Source organism: Carlito syrichta, unplaced genomic scaffold (assembly GCF_000164805.1).
Source record: "Carlito syrichta isolate Samal-C Ts95f unplaced genomic scaffold, Tarsius_syrichta-2.0.1 Scaffold305649, whole genome shotgun sequence".
NCBI classification, from domain to species: Eukaryota; Metazoa; Chordata; class Mammalia; order Primates; family Tarsiidae; genus Carlito; species Carlito syrichta.
In genome coordinates, this window is record NW_007249745.1 from 676,286 (window position 1) to 694,918 (window position 18,633).

At 40.7% G+C, this 18,633-nt stretch overlaps 1 protein-coding gene across 1 annotated transcript in view; it reads left to right on the forward strand.

Annotated features, from left to right (window-relative positions):
• ITGAM (integrin subunit alpha M) overlaps nt 1-18,633 on the forward strand; it is a 45,634-nt gene that overhangs the window by 10,093 nt on the left and 16,908 nt on the right. The window contains exons 8-14 of the mRNA XM_008062063.2: nt 926-1,079; nt 2,106-2,256; nt 2,896-2,969; nt 3,128-3,257; nt 3,539-3,681; nt 15,695-15,835; nt 15,927-16,136. Coding sequence (XP_008060254.1) covers nt 926-1,079; nt 2,106-2,256; nt 2,896-2,969; nt 3,128-3,257; nt 3,539-3,681; nt 15,695-15,835; nt 15,927-16,136 — 1,003 coding nt within the window. The remainder of the gene's footprint in view (nt 1-925; nt 1,080-2,105; nt 2,257-2,895; nt 2,970-3,127; nt 3,258-3,538; nt 3,682-15,694; nt 15,836-15,926; nt 16,137-18,633) is intronic.

Sequence of the window (18,633 nt, forward strand, 5' to 3'; positions counted from 1 at the left end):
AAAAAAAAAAAGGTGTGGAGGAGGGACTGTGCGTGATGTGTTCATTAAAAACAAGTTGTGAGTAAAGGTAAGAGTAAAGTGAAGAAGTGGGGGAAAAGTGACTGGAAGAAGGCTAGAAAGATTAGCTGAAGCCAGGTCACCACAGGCTGCTTTATAACCAGTGGGGAGCCTTTTTTTTTTTTTGAATTGGAGTCTCACTCTGTCACCCAGGCTGGAGTGCAGTGGCACATTCACGGCCACCCCGGTGTCAACCTGCTGGGTTCCGGTGATCCTTCCTCCTCAGTCTTCCAAGTAGTCTGAACTACAGGCGTGTTTTTACCACGCCCGGCTAATTTTTGATTTATTGTAGAGTCTGGACTGGTCTCAAACCCATGGGCTCAGGCAATCCACTAGCCTCGGTTCCCAAAGTGCTGGGATTACAGGCTGAGCCACTGAGCTCTGCCTACCATTGAATGTTTTAAGCAGTGGGGAGACATTGCCACATCTCGTTTTGGGAGATTCGCTCTGATGAACTGGTGTGTGTGTCTATAGAGGCTAGGATGGGGTTGGGACAGAAGTGCAGGAAACACTAGAGAGTCCTAGACGTGCTAGGCAGCTGGTACAGTGTTCTGGGAGAGGTTTGAGGAAAGCCCAATTATGCTAATGTCTTTAAAACATTTTTCAAGATTTTAAAAGTAATAATATTCAGTTTAAAAAACCAAAACTATGCAAAGGTGGACAAAGGAGTGAAGGTTTCCCTTCCTCTGTTGCCTTTCCAGGTCTTAGGGAAGTCACATCTCAGCGTTCAGTCTCAGGAGAGACTGAGCCCCTCCTAGGTTGGACCCTGCTGCGTCTGTGTCTTGGACTGAGCTGACATTTCCTCCTCAATGTTAATAGCATCTCTATCTATTTGCATTTGACTTTGTACTTCCTCTTCCCTACACAGAAGAGAACTGTTTAGCACCAGGATGGGAGCCCGAGAGAACGCCCTTAAGATCCTAATTGTCATCACAGATGGAGAGAAGTTTGGTGATCCCTTGAATTATGAGGATGTCATCCCTGAGGCGGACAGAGAGGGGGTCATTCGCTATGTCATTGGGGTATGGAATACGTCTCAAGCCTGATGCTTCTGTGGAGGGTTTCTATTTGGATACACTCTTCATTCAATTTGCAAATATCGGTAAAATCAAAACGAGGCAGGGGCTACTATTAGCTCAGAGGCACCTGTATCATTTATCAAAATAATGCTGTGGAACAAACTATCCCCAAAGTCAGTGGCTTAAAATAATAAATAACCCTATATGTTAGTTAGACAGGTGTTCGGTCTCGTCTGGGCTCATTCACACATCTGCAATCAGTTGCAAGTTAGCAGGCAAATCTGCTGATCCTGGCTGGGCTCTCTCCATTTCTGAGGGCTGCCAACTATGTCTGCCTACTATGCTAGATAGCCTTGATTAGAACAACTGGGGTGACTTCCCTCTTTGGCTCCCTGGGTTTCATTCTCCAGTGGGCTAGCCTGAGCATGTCCTCATGGCGAAGGCAGAGGAAGCAGAAATGGTGTTAAGTGCTTTTTCAAGTCCCTGTTCGCATCTTGTTTGATAACATCCATAGGCTAAAGCAAGATGTGTGCTGGGCCCAGAGACAATGAGTGGAGCAGAAGGCTCTACCAAGAGTAGGAGAGCACAGCAAAGTTTTGGGGAAAGGGCTTGGATACAGAAAGAGGTAAAGAACTAGGATCATCAGCATAATCAAATTATCACAGCACCTTGTGTGACACAGAAACAGATATCATCATGGATGCATGGCTGGGCAGGTAGGAAATACCTTCCTATAAAGAAAAAGGTTCCTCTTTTTCTGGGGGGAGGTCAGATTCACACCAGTGGACGTGGCACAGCAAACAGAGCAAAGGCTGGGGTTTTAGCCTGCCACTGCTCCCTTGGCAGAATGCCCTGTGCAGTGTGCAACCTGCCCAACTATATTTGGTAGCCCTGTCCCAGGGGCCTTCTGGTGCATTTTTTCATTTGACAAATAGTGTTTCAGATTCTTTTCCTGCCAGCATTTTCTTTGCTAGATGATACTGCTGCCCCTAGACAGTGTCTGATTTGGCCTCTGTTCCTTGCTAACAGGTAGGAGATGCCTTTTACAGTGCGAAATCACGCGAAGAGCTTAATACCATTGCATCCAAGCCAGCTCGTGATCACGTGTTCCAGGTGAATAACTTTGAAGCTCTGAAGACCATTCAGGACCAACTTCAGGAAAAGATCTTTGCGATTGAGGGTGAGTCAGGCATTTGTGTTCTAGAGCAGCTCCAGAGGCAGTCCTCCATCCCCTCTAGAAACTAGATGCTCCTAACCCTTGGTGTCCTTACCCTCAGCATTAACTCTCTCTTCACATCCTGAAACTCCCAGCGCCCTGGCCTCTCTCTGTCAATTCCTTTGATATCAAAAGAATTGAGACTTTTATCTCTAATTTTACCAGTCTTGGCTATACACTGATACACTGGAGTGTAGGGGAGTCAAATCCCACACAGTATTTTTCAAGGTATTTGGATGTATTGCCAACATTTGTCTGTTTGGTTCACTACTGTAACCCCTTACCTAGAATAGTGCTTGGTATTTAGAAGGTGCTCAATAATAGCTTGTTAAAGAAAAGGAATTTAGAAATGGGGAAGGGATTTCATATACAACCTGGATTTATGGCTTATCTTGAAAAATTAGGAGATTAGATACCTTGAGGACCACATTCCCACTTGGCAAGAATGGTTGGTTGAATAGCCATCACCACTTTAAGAGGGACGTATGCTTTCCAGGTCAACACAGATTCCTCCTTTTGTCTGACCACCATAGCATTTGGGTTTCCAGCACCTCTCTTAGGCTCTTCTGCTTTCTTTCATATAGAAAGTTCTCCTCCTCACAGGTACTCAGACAGGAAGTACCAGCTCCTTTGAGCATGAGCTGTCTCAGGAAGGCTTCAGTTCTGCCATCACTTCTGTAAGTGGCTCTCCATCAAATCAGGAGTGGGACAAGAAGAGATAAAAGGCCTCGGAGGCTTTTCTCTGTGATGGGTGCTTGTTGGGAGGTTCCTCTTGGATGGGCAGCAGCGGTCCCTTCTCCCTTTTTCATAAATCCTGCTTTACCCCTTTTACCAGACTGGTCCCTTGCTGGGCTCTGTGGGGAGCTATGACTGGGCTGGTGGAGCCTTTCTGTATACATCAAAGGAAGAAGGCACCTTCATCAACACAACCAGGGTAGATTCAGACATGAATGATGCTTACTTGGGTAAGTGAGGGGCAAGGGTTACTCTCAGAAGGGTCAGGATATGGCATATCTCAACTAGTATGAATGTCATCAGCTCTTTCGGAGGCCTTTGGGATAGTTTGAAAGACAGAACTTTCCAAATTTAATTTTAATTATGTTCACAAAGAAGGATGTAGTACAGGGTTCAGGTACCCCAACCTATCAAGTATGGGACTGCCCCATTGCCTCTACTCAAGGAATGGGTCTGCATGGTGAAGAAGGGGGAAGGGAAAGCACTTCACCTCTTAGACCATCATCTTCAGGTTATGCTGCCGCCGTCATCTTGCAGAACCAGGTGCAAAGCCTGGTTCTGGGGGCACCTCGATATCAGCACATTGGCCTGGTGGTGATGTTCAGACAGAATGCTGGCACCTGGGAGTCCAACGCTAACATCAAGGGCAGCCAGGTGAGTCCAGAGTGTGAGGGGCATGAATGTGCAAGCACCTTGGGAGCTGAGAGATTCCAGGAGGTGCATTGCCAGTTGCCAAGTGTGGCGGAGTCTTGTAAATAGGAGACTTTGCATTTGAGAACGCTATGTCTTAAGCTTTCCTGACAATAATAAACAATAGCACTTGACCTTCGCAGAGCTCTCTCTGAGTCTACCTGTATTCAGAGCTGGTATTCAACCAGTACATAACCAGTATAGCCATATTAGTTATCAAAATATTGAAATAATTCCATATCTGTCAATACATGGTGCTTCTCTCTCACCTATGCACTCTGGTGCCTCTCTTGGTGCCCACTGATCTTCCCTACGAGGTAATTGTGAGGTTAGGCTGGATACCTCAGGGGACCTCCAGCCAAGCCCCTGCTTATACCTGTGCAGTCCCAGCAGTTCAATATTTTGAATATCACCCCCGCAATAGCAGTATGGTCACGTATTATGTGGCAACTGGTGTGTGAGACAAAAATCTCTAGTCAAAATCATTCTTGGCAGTTCTTGAAACAGGACTGCACTCATGATATTGTGCCTGTAGTTCTGTGTGTTTCTTTAGTTTCCATCAGTAGTTCTCTTTGGCCTACAAGTAATGCATCATGTGTGGATGAAACCAGTTTCCCTGATACCAAAATATCTTGTCATAATTCTTTGTCAATAGTCAGGTTCTTCACGTGCTCTTTCCACATGTTGATGACATCAATGCCTGGCACGTATAAGGGGTGGAGCAGGGGATAATGTAGGGGAATTCCAGGAAGTCAAGTGTGATTGTGACACTACTTCTCTGTTTTGTGTTTGGGGAAGGGACATGAGGAAGGCTGGCTGGTCAGCTCCCACACCACACTCAAGCACACACAAATTACCATCAAGGATAATGTAGGCTTAAAGTGGGGATAGTCTGGTAGTCATGAGAGTACATGGGAGGGGCATCTACACAAGGGCATTAGGGAAGGCTTCCTGAGGAAGTGACAGTTAAACCAAGACCTAAGGTGGAAGAACAAGAGAAGTGAAGGGGGAGAGGGGAAGAAAAGAGACAGAGGAGGGAGAAAACATGGGAGGGAGTTCAGAGTTGTGGGTGTTGGTGGTGGGAGAAAACACAAGAAAACTACAAAGAAGGATAGGTGTAGTTTACCCCAGGCATGTAGGGCTTGTTCAACATTAAAAAGAAACGAATATCGTAGAAATGGACAAACTAATCCTGAAGTACATGTGGAAATACAAGGGACCTGTATTAACTGAAATAATCTTGAAAAAGGAGAACAAAGTTGGAGGATTTACACCTCTCATTCAAAATTTACAAATCCAGAGAGCCAGAAAGTAGATTAGTGGTTGCCACTAATCTCTAGTCAAAATTATGAGGTTTGGGAGTGACTGTTAACAGATACAGAGTTTCTTTTTGGGGAGTTGGAAATATTCTGCCATTAGTAGTGATGGCTATACAACATTGTGAATATACTAAAAACCACTGAACTTTTTACACTAAAATGGTAAATTTTAGGTTATGTAAATTTTATCTCAATTTAAAAAGTTATTTTGAAAAAAATCAATGTAGGTCACCATAATGACACATTAGAGAAGAAAAAAATGTAATCACCTTAATAAATACAGGAAATAACTTGAGAAAATATAATATCCTTTTATGATTAAAGACTCTCAACAAACTAAGAACTATAGGGAATTTTCTCAACCTGAAAAAGAGCATTTACAAAAAAACTACAGCTGGCATACTACTTAAAATAAGTGAAAGAGAATGTTTTTCTCCTAAAACTGAAAACAAGGCAAGAATATCCATTTTTTACTATTCCTATTTAACATTGTACTGGAAGACCTAGCCAGTGCAATAAAACAAGAAAAAGAAGAAGAAGAAGTAAAAAAACATAGAGTGGCCGGGCTCGGTGGCTCAGCCTATAATCCCGTGCCTTTGGGAGGCTGAGGTGAGTGGATTGCCTGAGCCCGAGGGTTCAAGACCTGCCTGGGCAGCGAGACCTCATCTCTACAATAAATAAAAAAATCAGCCGGGCGTGTTAGCTCATGCTTGTAGTTCCAGCTACTTGGAAGGCTGAGGTGGAAGGATCTCCGGAGCCCAGCAGGCCGAGGCTGCGGTGGCCAGGAGTGGCCACTGCACTCCAGTCTGGGCGACAGAGTGAGACTCCCACTCAAAAACAAAACAAAACAAAAAAAACCAAAACAGAGTGGAAAGGAAGAAATAAAACCGTCTCTATTTGCAGATTACACAATTGCATATAAAATTCAAAAGAACCTATTAAAAAGCTACTATAATAATAATAGGTTATTTAAGTAAGTTCTCAGGATACAAGAACAATATATAAAAATCAGGCCGGGTGCAGTGGCTCACGCCTAAAATCCCAGAACTTTGGGAGGCTGAGGTGAGAGGATTGACTGAGCCCATGGGTTTGAGACCAGCCTGGGCAACTTGGCAAGACCTTGTCTGTACAATAAATCAAAAAATTAGCCAGGCATGGTGGCACATGCCTGTAATTCCAGCTACTTGGAAGGCTGAGGCGGAAGGATCTCTGGAGCCCAGCAGGTCAAGGCTGCAGAGGCTGTGAGCGTGCTACTGCTTTCCAGCCTGGGTGACAGAGGGAGACCCCAAATCAAAACAAAACAAACAAACAAACAAAAATATAAAAAAGCAATTATATTTCTATAATATCATTGAACAGTCAGAAATTCAAATAGAATGCAAAACCATTTACTGTGATTGGACAGTAGTATGAATACTATTATGTATTCATAGTAATTTAAAAATTGATAAAAAATTCTGAAAATATATTTAGGATTGACAAGCCTATTCTAAAATTTACAAAAAAATAAAAAGAGTAAAATATCCAAGACAGTTTTGAAAATAATTTAGGTAAATACTATGAAGTATTTAGTGGAGGACTCACATTTTTCTTGATTTCAAGTCTTATTACAAAGTTAAAATAATCAAGGCAGTGTGACATTGGTGAAAGGATGTCAACCTGTAGATCAGTGAAACAGAGTCATCCTGAAATAGACTGACACATGTATAGTCAACTGATATTCTTTTAAAAATATGTTCTTTCCTCCCTCCCCATCAGCTTTATGACAAGTGAAAATAGTATTTATTTACGATGCACAACATGATGTTTTGATAGAGGCATTCATTATGAAATGATTAAATCAAGCTAATTAATACATCCATCACCTCACATAGTTATCACTTTTTTTTTTTTTTTTTTTGAGTTGCAGTCTTACTCTGTCACCCAGGCTTGAATGCAGGGGCATGCTCACGGCCATCGCAGCCTCGACCTGCTGGGCTCAGGCGATCCTTCCGCCTCAGCCTTCCAAGTAGCTGGAACTACAGATGCATGCCACCACGTCCGGCTAGTTTTGTGATTTATTGTAGAGATGAGATCTCACCAAGTTGCCTAGACTGGTCTCGAACCCCCGGGCTCAGGCAATCCTCTTACCTCAGCCTCCCAAAGTGCTGGAATTACAGGCTGAGTCACCGTTGCCCGACCAGTTATCACTTTTTGGGGTGAGATCATTTAAGATCTACTTTCTAGCAATGTACAAGCATACAATACATTATTATGAACTATAGACACCATATAGTGCTAAAGATCTACAGAGTTGATTCATTCTAACTGAAACGTAGTAACTTTTTAAAAATTGTTGGATTATTTATTTATTTATTTTTATTTTAAAGATGTGGGGTACAATTTAGGGTTAGGTATACAAATGTTCATCATGCAGGTACCTTTGTTGATGAGGTGTATCCCTCCCCCTGGCAGTTTCCCTCAACTGCCAATCTCACCTTCTTCCCCTGGCAGTTTCCCTTTCTTACAGTATTATGATAATTGTTCAAGGTCCGCTTATGAGTACAAATCGTACTTTATTCTTTGTTTCTGTGATAGATCACTGAGTATGATAGACTCTAAATCCATCAAATTGCTGCAAAGTCCATATGTTTATCCTTCTTTATGGCTGTATAATATTCGAAACTTAGTCCCTTTTGACCAATATCTCCCCATTTCTCCCCCAGCCTCCAGTCCCTGGAATCCACCATTCTACCCTCAGCTTCTATGAATTTGACTTTTAAATATTCCACATATGTGACAACATGCAGTATTTGTCTTTCTGTGCCTATCTTATTTCACTTAGTATAATGTCCTCCAGGTTCATTCATGTTACCATAATGACAGAATTTCCTTCTTTTAAAGACTGAATCGTATTTCATCGCATATATATGTGTTTATATGTTTTCTTTCTCCATTCATCTGTTGTTGTTGGACACTTAAATTGATGCCATATCTTGGCTATTGTGAATAATGCTGCAATGTGTATTAACCCAGAAGTGGGATGACTGGATCATATGGTAGTTCCATTTTTAATATTTGAGAAAATTGATTTACATCACCACCAATGGTGTACAAGGACATCTTTTTCTCTACATCCTCACCAAGACTTATCTCAGTTTTTAAAAATTAATAATCATTCTAACAAGTGTGAGGTGATATCTCATTGTGGCTTTAATCTGTGCCTTCTAAGTAAGCAGTTTGTAAATATATCTGTTTTATTTTGAGAAGTATCCATTCCAGTCCCTTGCGCATTTTAAATTGGGTTATTTTTTCTCTAGCTATTGAGTTGTTTGAGTTCTTTATATATTTTGGATTTGAATCTCCTATCAGATGTATGGCTGGTAAATATTTTCTCCCATTCCGTAGGTTGTCTATTCACTATGTTGTTTTCTTTGCTGTGTGGAAGCTTTCTAGTTTGATGCCATTCCATTTTTCTACTTTTGCTTTTGTTTCTTGTGCTTTGGAGGGGTCATATCCAAAAAATTATTGCCCAGACCAATGTCAAGTAGCTTTCCCCCTATGTTTTCTTCTATTTGTTTTACAGTTTTAGATCTTTGAAATGGATGTCTTTAACCTATTTTCAGTTGATTTTTGTAATGGTGTGAACTAAGGGTCCAATTTCATTCTCTTACATGTGGATATCCCGTTTTCTCAGCACCATTTGTTGAAGACACTGTTCTAAAGAAGGAAATTAGAAATAAGGAAGGACATTTGCCTCTGCTTACATTTGACATTATCCTAGCAACTCCACCAAAACACTGCTAGATCTAATAAACAAATTCAATAAAGTTGTAGGATGCAAAATCAGTAAGCAAAAATCGCTTATGTTTCTATATACTAGCAATGAACTATTAAAAACAGAAATCAAGAAAACAATCTCATTTATGATAGCATAAAAAAAAAAACCTTAGGAGTAAATTTAACCAAGGAGGTAAAATATATGTACAATGAATCTATAAAATATTGGTGAAAGAAATTAAACAAGACACAAATAAATGGAACGGTTTCCCGTGTTCATGGGTTAGAAGTATAAATACTAAAATGTTAAAATGTCCATACTACCTAAAGCTATCTACAGATTCAACGCAATCCCAATCAGAATCCCACTGGCATTTTTAACAGAAATGGAAAAAAAAAAACAACAACTCTAAAATGTATGTAGAATCACAGAAGACCCCAGACAGTGAAGCAATCCTCAGAAGCAAAAACAAAGCTGAGGCATCATACTTCCTGATCTTAAAATATACTATACAAAGTTATAGAAATTAAAAAAGCATAGTACCGGTATAAAAAACAGACACATTGACCAATGGAACAGGGTAGAGAGCCTGGAGATGAACCCATGTATTTAGAGTTAAGTAGATCTCTGATAAAGAGAATGAAATTGGACCCTTAGCTCACACCATTACAAAAATCAACCTGAAAATAGATTAAAAACTTATCATTTCAAAGATCTAAAGCTGTAAAACAAATAGAAGAAAAACATAGAGGGAAAGCTTCTTGACATTGATCAGGGCAATGATTTTTTGGATTTTTGGATATGACACCTCCAAAGCACAAGAAATAAAAGTAAGCACAGATTAGAGTCACAATGAGATATCACCTCACGCTTGTTAGAATGATTATTAATTAAAAAAAACTGAGATAAGTCTTGGTGAGGATGTAGAGAAAAAGATGTCCTTGTACACCATTGGTGGTGATGTAAATCAATTTTCTCAAAAATTAAAAATAGAACTACCGTATGATCCAGTCATCCCACTTCTGGGTTAATACATATTGCAGCATTATTCACAATAGCCAAGATATGGCATCAATTTAAGTGTCCAACAACAACAGATGAATGGAGAAAGAAAAAATATAAACACATACATATGCGATGAAATACTATTCAGTCTTTAAAAGAAGGAAATTCTGTCATTATGGTAACATGAATGAACCTGGAGGACATTATACTAAGTGAAATAAGATAGGCACAGAAAGACAAATACTGCATGTTGTCACATATGTGGAATATTTAAAAGTCAAATTCATAGAAGCTGAGGGTAGAATGGTGGATTCCAGGGGCTGGAGGCTGGGGGAGAAATGGGGAGATATTGGTCAAAAGGTACTAAGTTTCAGTTAGAGTGAATCAGCTCTGTAGATCTATATGGTATCTGTAGTTAATAATAATGTATTGTATGCTTTATTTCTAACCTGAATGCCTTTCATTCCTTTTTCTTGCCTAATGCTGTGGCTAGGGCGTTTAACACTATGTTGGATAGAAGTGGCAAGAGTGCATTCTTGCTTTGTTTCTGATTTTAGTAGTAAAGCTATTAGTTTTTCCCCAATTAATATGATGTTTGCTGTGGTCTTGTCATCTATGTTGAGATACATTCCTTCTATACCTAATTTGTTAAGAGTTTTATCATGAAAGGATGTTTAATTTTGTCAATGCTTTTTCTTAATTTTTTGAGATGATCATACAGTTTTAGTCTTTCATTCTGTTAATATGATATATAACATTGATTTGCATATGTTGATTTATCCTTGGGATGCAAGGATAAATCACATGGTTATGATCTTTTAAACTTTGCCACTTTATTTACTTATTTATTTGGAGTCTCACTCTGTTGCCCAGGCTGGAATGCAGTGGCATACTCACAGCCACCCCAGCGTTGATCTGCTGGGCTCTGGCGATCCTTCTGCCTCAGCCTTTCAAGTAGTGGGAACTACAGGTGCGTGCTACCACTCCTGGCTAATTTTTTTGATTTATTTTAGAGACGAGGTCTTGCTCGGGCTGGTCTTGAACTCGCAGGCTCAGGCAAGCCACTCGCCTTGGCCTCCCAAAGTGCTGGGATTACCGGCTGAGCCACCAAACCTGGCCTGTTTATTTATTTACTTATTTATTTGTCAGGATCTCACTCTGTCACCCAGGCTGGAGTGCAGTGGCACAATCATGGTTCACTGCAACTTCAAACACTTGAACTCAAGTGATCCTCTCACCTCAGCCTCCCAGGTAGCTGGGACTACCGGCCTGCAACCCCACACCTGGCTACTTTTTTGAGGTTTTTTTTTTTTGTTGTTGTGAGGAGGACTTGCTGTGTTGCTTAGGTCTTAAACTCCTGGACTCAAACAGTCCTTCTGCTTTATCCTTCTAAAGTGCTGGGATTACTGGCATGAGCCACCATGTCTGGTCTGAATTCCCTACTTATTTTATTGAGAATTTTTGCCTCTATGTTCATTAGGGATATTGACCTGTACTTTTATTTTCTTGTAGAGTCCTTGTCTGGCTTTGGTATCAGGGTAATGCTGGCCTTATAAAATGAATTTGGAGCTATTTCTTTCTCTTCAATTTTTTGTGTGAGTTTGAGAAAGCTTTGCAATAATTCTTTAAATGTTTGGTAGAATTCAGCAATGAAGCCATTGGGTCCTGAGGATTTTCTTTCTTGGGATTTTTGATTATTGATTCAGTCTCCTTACTTGTTATTGGTCTGTTCATATTTTCCATTTCTCCATGATTCAGGCTTGGTAGGTTATATGTTTCTAGGAGTTTATCCATTTCTTCTAGATTATCCATTTTTTGGCGTATAATTGTTCATAGTAGTCTCTTATGGTCCTTTGTATTTCTGTGACTCCAGTTGTAATACTTCCTCTTTAATTTCTGATTTTGTTTATTTGAATCTTTTTTTTTTAAGTCTAGCTAAAGGTTTGTTGATTTTGTTTACCTTTTCACAAAACCAACTCAGTTTTATTGATCTTTTCTATTGTTTTTTAGTCTCTATTTTACTTATTTCTGCTCTGAATTTTATTGTTTCAGTTCTTTTGCTGACTTTGGGCTCAGTTTTTCTTTTTCTAGTTCTTTGAGATGTAACATTAGATTGTTTATTGAAGTTTTTGCTTTCTTTAAAAAAAATTAAAGTTGTGTTTTAAATTCTTATTAGAAGTGAAATATATTGCATGAAAATCAGAATACACAAATATATTATAAGAAGAAAGCAAAAAAAAAAATCTCTTATAACGTTAGAAACGACCACTGAATAATCAGGTATTTGTTAAAAAATGTAGGCACTTACCTCTATAAACTTCTTTCTGAGAACTACTTTTGTGCATGCCGTTAATTTTGGTGTGTTATGTTGTGTTTCCACTTAAAAATATCATATTTCTTAAGATATTTTCTGATTTCCCTTTTGACTTCTTCTTTGACCCATTTGGATGTTTAGAAGTGTGTTGTTTAATTTCTATATATTTGTGAATTTTCCAGTTTTGCTTATGTTATTGATTTCTAGTTTCATACCATTGTGATTGGAAAAGGTACTTGAATTATTTCAATCTTGTCAAAATTTTTATTTTATTTTTTTGAGTTGGAGTCTCAGGCTGAAGTGCAGTGGCACAATCACAGCCATTGCAGCCTTGACTTGCTGGGTTCAGAGGATCCTTCTTCCTCAGCTTCCCAAGTAGCTGGAACTATGGGCACATGCCACCACACCTGGCTAATTTTTTGATTTATTGTAGAGATGAGGTCTTGCCAAGTTGCCCAGGTTGGTCTTGAACCCCTGTGCTCAGGCAATCCTCTCGTCTCTGCCTCCCAAAGTGCTGGAATTACGAGTGTGAGCCAGTGCGCCGGTGGTCAAAAATTTTAAGACTTATTTTGTGGCCTACATAGAAAGTTCCACATGTATTCTGCTGCTGTTGGATGGAATGTTCTGTAAATATCTGTTAGGTCTATTTGGTCTATAGTGGTGTTAAAGTATGCCGTTTCCTTATTGATTTTCTGTCCGAATAATCTAGCCATTGTTGCAAATGGGACTTTGAAGCCCCTTATTATTATTGTATTGCCATCTACTTATCCCTTAAGTTTCATAAATATTTGCTTTACATATTTAGGTGCTCTAATGTTGGGTGCCTATATATTCACAATTGTTACATCCTCTTGATAAATTGACTCTCTTATCATCATATAATGACTTATTCTCTTGTGCAGTTTTTTTTTTTTTGAGTTGGAGTCTCACTCCACAGCCTAGGCTGGAGTGCAGTAGTATGCTCATGGCCACCCCAGCATCGACCAGATGGGCGCAGGCGATTCTTCTGCCTCAGCCGTCTGTTCAAGTAGCTGGAACTCCAGGCATGTGCTACCACGCCTGGTTAGTTTTTTGATTTATTGTAGAGATGAAGTCTCGCCAAGTTTCCCAGGCTGTTTTCGAACCTGTGGGCTCAGGCAATCCCCTCACCTCGGCCTCCCAAAGTGTTGGGATTACAGGCTTGAACCACCACGCCTGGCCTCTCTTGTGCAGCTTTGATATAAGTTCTATTTTGTTTGAAAGAAGTATAGCTATCCTTGCTCTATTTTTCCATCCCTTCACTTTCGGCCTATGTATGTCTTTAATCTAACAGTTTCTGTAGGCAGCATGTAGTTGGATCTTTAAAAAAAAAATCCATTCAGTGACTCTATGTCTTTTGATTAGAGAATCGAATAATTTACATTTAAAGTACAGTAATTATTGATAGGTAGGGACTATTACTGATATTTTTTCTTTTTTTTTCTGGCTGTTTGTAGTTTCTTTGCTCCATTCTTCCTGTCTGGCTGTCTTCTTTTGTGACTTGCTTTTTTTTTATTTTTAGTGATACACTTTGATTCTTTTCTCTTTTTGTTTGGTGTATCTACTACAGGTTTTTTCTTTGTAGATACCATGGGGCTTACATTAACATTTTATAGATATAACAGTCTATTCTAAGCTGATAACAGTAACTTTGAATACATACAAAAACTCTGTGCTTTAATTTCTCTACTTTAATATCATTTTATGATGTTAATGTCACACGTTACCAATTGATTTTCAATAAAGATGTAAAGATAATTTGATAGAGTCTTTTTTAACAAATGGTACTGGAACAATTGGACATCCATAGTCCAAAAAGTGAATCTTTACCTATATCTCACACTACGTAATAATTAATTCAAGATAAATAATTTCTTAGAAAGTTTATGATACAACTACCATGCTATCAATCCTGCTACCGTGTATACTTAAGCGAAATGAAAACAGATGTTCACATAAAACTCTGTGTGCAAATGTTTCTGGTGGCTCTGTTAATAATCACCAAAATTAGAAACAAGCCAAATGTCCTTCAAGTAGGGAATAGGTAAGCAAATTATGGTACGTGCATACAATGGAATACTAATCAGTAATAAAAAGGAGTGAATTACCAATACATGTAACAACATAGACGAATCTTAAATGCATTATTGTAGGCCAAAGGAGGCAGAACAAAAATGCTATTATTTAATTCCATTTATATAACATTCTGGAAAAGGTAAAATGATAGGGACAGAAAAAAGAACAGTGGTTGCCAAGCGTTAGGTGGGGAGAGATGTTGACTACAATGGGGCATGAGGGAATATTTTGGGAATGATGAAACTACTCTGTATCTTGACTATGGCAGTGGTTACGTGACTTTGTATGTTTGTAAAATTGTACACTAAAAAGGCTGAATTTTATTTTATGTAAGTTATACCCAATAAACCCTACCCAAAAACAGAATAAAAATTCTGTTGACTTTAGGATAAGGTCTGAATCCCTTTATTAGGTTGTCAGTGAGTCTTCCCTCAAAAGTGTTATGTCGTAGAGAGTATATCGCAGTGAGTCATGGTATGATAGCCCCGTGCATTTTCTTTCTAGAACTTGTCCTAGTTTGAAATTGCTGTATACATCCCTCTGTTTATTCATTTACTACTCTCCTCCCCTCCACCCTGCTACACCTGGAGCCCTGGAAGTTGCTGTGTCTCTACTGCCTAGCCTTATACTCAGCAAATAGTAAAGCCTTGTTTGTTGAATGAGTGAAACTAATAAATGACTAGATGATTAAATGGGTGAATTCTACATATTGACATTGGACATATTTTAAAAATATTTTCCCCAGTAGATAGATGTTATTTCTTAATATCATGAAAAAGATTCTGGGCAGCAGTAGTTATTTTTAATCTTAAGTCAGTTGAATCCATATTAGTCAGACTGCTAACTTTGACTTTTTATCCCTTTAAAGACTTCCAATGGGCTGGGCTCAATGGCTCAGCCTGTAATCCCAGCACTTTGGGAGGCCGAGGGGTGTGGATTGTCTGAGCCCGTGGGTTCGAGACCTTGTCTCTACAATAAAAAAAAACAATCAGCTGGGCGTGGTAGCGCGTGCCTGTAGTTCAGGCTACTTGGAAGGTTGAGGTGAAAGGATCGCCGGATTTCAGTAGATCGACGCTGGGGTGGCTGTGAGTGTGCCACTGCACTCCAGCCTGGGTGACAGAGTGAGACTCCGACTAACCCCCCCCCCCGCAAAAAAAAAAAACCAACAAAAAAAAGTCTTCCAATGTGTTGAAAGGGCATCTTATATGCTCGTCTAAGATTTTCTGTATTTTCCGATCCAACTTTTTCTTTGCTGCCTTAATAATCTCCCTGGAATGTAGATCCTCACCCACTGCCCACTGAGTCTTTCATAGATTCTTTTAGCTGGAGCACATTCAAATGAGAATTTATCATGAATCTTTTAGAAGATCACATCTGCTCCAAAGGGATTTCCCCAGCAGGCATAATTTTTCTTCATAGAGAGAAAATCCCTACACTTTGGTTTAGGTTGGAAGAGGTATGTGATCATGGTTCCATCTCTTTCAGATTGGCTCCTACTTTGGGGCCTCTCTCTGCTCCGTGGACATGGACAGCAATGGCAGAACTGACCTGGTCCTCATTGGGGCCCCCCATTACTACGCGCAGACTCGAGGGGGCCAGGTGTCCGTGTGCCCCTTGCCCAGGGGGGTGAGTGGCTTATGAGATCCGGGATGGGTAGGATCTGGGTGTGAGGTGGAGGCTGCCTGGGCTTGGGACTGATGCTGTTTGTGTTCCACAGAGGGCTCGGTGGAAGTGTGATGCTGTTCTCCAGGGTGAGCAAGGCCACCCCTGGGGCCGCTTTGGGGCAGCCCTCACAGTGATGGAGGACGTGAATGGGGACAAGCTGACGGATGTGGCCATTGGGGCCCCAGGAGAGGAGGAGAACCGGGGTGCTGTCTACCTTTTTCATGGAACCTCAGCAGTCAGCATCAGCTCCTCCTACAGCCAGGTGAGGCCAGGTTGTTGTCTTGTCATGACAGTAGCTTCTTTGTTGATCTGTTCCCTTCTGATTCAGAGTTCTTACAGCTGCCAGGTCAGTTCTTCCAGTATTCCTTTTACAATCTTCAAAAATAATAACACATGCTTCATAGAGACCTCAAAGAATCTTCATTCTAGGTTAATTCTTTTTTTTCGTTATGTCAATAACTTAAAGGGGCACAAATAGCTTTTGGTTACATGGTTGTATTTTATAGTGGTTGTATTTTATAGTGGTGAAGAAGGTTGTATTTTATAGTGGTTGTATTTTATAGTGGTGAAGTGGTTGTATTTTATAGTGGTGGTTGTATTTTATAGTGGTTGTATTTTATAGTGGTGAAGAAGTCTGGGTTTTAAGTGTACCCATCACCCCCACCTGTGTACATTATACCTGATAGGTGATTTTTCTTTCCTCCAACCCTTCCCACCCTCCCAAGATTAATTCTTTCTATAGTGATAGGAGGTGCATAGGGACATCATTACCCCAACTTTGCAAATGAATAGGTCAAGGTCCAGAGATGGTAAACGGCAGCCTGGAGGTACCAGATGTAGTCATTCCTTTCTTCTTCTGAATCTCATTCCTGGTAAGGGATCAAGCATTCTGGTTTGCTTACATCTGTCCTTATTTTAGCATTGAAAATCCCACATCCGGGGAAACCCATGTGGTTGTTCACCTCATGGGATTGCATGTGACTATACAAGTCACACACCTGTGTGTATTTGTGACAGAAGGACCCTGTGCTTGGTTTAATGCTCTGCTATTGCCATCTTAAATTCTTTTTTTTGAGTTGCAGTCTCACTCTGTCACCCAGGTTGGAGTGCAGTAGCATGTTCTTGGCTGCTGCAGCCTCGGCCTGCTGGGCTCAGGTGATTCTTCTGCCTCAGTCTTCTAAGTAGCTGGAACTACGAATGTGTGCCACCACACCTGGCTATTTTTTTTTTTTTTAGAAAGCAGAATTTATTTTATTTTACTTTTGAGTTGGAGTTTCACTCTGTCGCCCAGACTGGAGTGCAGTAGCACCCTCCTGACCACCACAGCCTCGACTTGCTGGGCTCTGGCGATCCTTCCGCCTCAGCCTTCCAAGTAGCTGGAACTACAGGTGCGTGCTACCATGCCAGGCTAATTTTTTGTTTATTGTAGAGACGAGGTCTCGCTAAGTTGCCCGTTCTGGTCTCAAACCTGTGGGCTCAGGCAATCCACTCACGTCGGCCTCCCAAAGTGCTGAGATTACAGGTTGAGCCACTGAACCCGGCCAAAAGCAGGATTTCTTAAGAGGACAGAAAAGCTCCCACAGTGGGAGGGGACCTGAGGGGGTTGCCCCAGTTTTTTGATTTATTGTAGAGACGAGGTCTTACCAAGTTGCCTGGGCTGGTCTTGAATCCGTGGGCTCAGGAAATCTCTTGCCTCAGCCTCCCAAAGTGCTGTGTTTACAGGCGGAGCCACTGAGCCTGGCCCAATAGATTTTTAAATGTACAATACAAGACTGTTATGTATCGGCACAGTGTTGTACAGCAGACTAGAACTTATTCACCTTGCATAACTGAAATTTTATACCCATTGATTAGCAGCTTCCCATTCCTCCACACCCCAGTCCCTGGCAGCCACCATTGTACCCTTTGCTTCTGTGAGTTTGACTATTTTAGGTAACGCATATAAAGTGGAGTCATGCAGTATTTTAAAAAATATATTTATCATTTATTTTTTATTTTCAAATGTTAAGTTCAGGGGTACATGTGTAGGTTTCTTACATGGGTATATTTTTTGGTGGGAGAGTTTGGACTTCTAATGAAACCGCCACCCATATGAAAGTGGTACTCAATAGGTAGTTTTTCTTTTCTTTTTTTTTTTTGAGTTGGAGTCTCACTCTGTCGCCCAGACTGGAGTGCAGTGGCCGCTCCCGGCCACCGCAGCCTCAACCTGCTGGGCTCTGGCAATCCTTCCGCCTCCGCCTTCCAAGTAGCTGGAACTACAGGTGCGCGCTACCATGCCCGGCTAATTTTTTATTTATTGTAGAGATGAGGTCTCGCCAAGTTGCCCGGGTGGGTCTCGAACCCGCGGGCTCGGAATAGGTAGTTTTTCAACCATTTTTCCCCTTCTTCCCTCCCCCCCGAGGAGTCTCCTGTGTCTATTGTTCTCATCTTGATGTCTGTGTGCATCCAGTTTTTAGCTTCCACTTATAAGTGAGAACACATGGTACTTGTTTGCTGTTTTTGTGTTTGTTCACTTAGAATGATAGCCTTCAGTTGCATCCATGCTGCTGCAAAGGACATGCTTTTGTTCTTTTTTATGACTGTGTAGTATCCCATGATGTAATACGTACCACATTTTCTTTATCCAGTCCATCATTGATGGGCACCTAGGTTGGTTTCATGATTTTGCTATTGTGGATAGTGCTGTGATAAACGTATGAGTGCAGATGTCTTTTTTTTTTTTTTTGAGTTGGAGTCTCACTCTGTCGCCCAGACTGGAG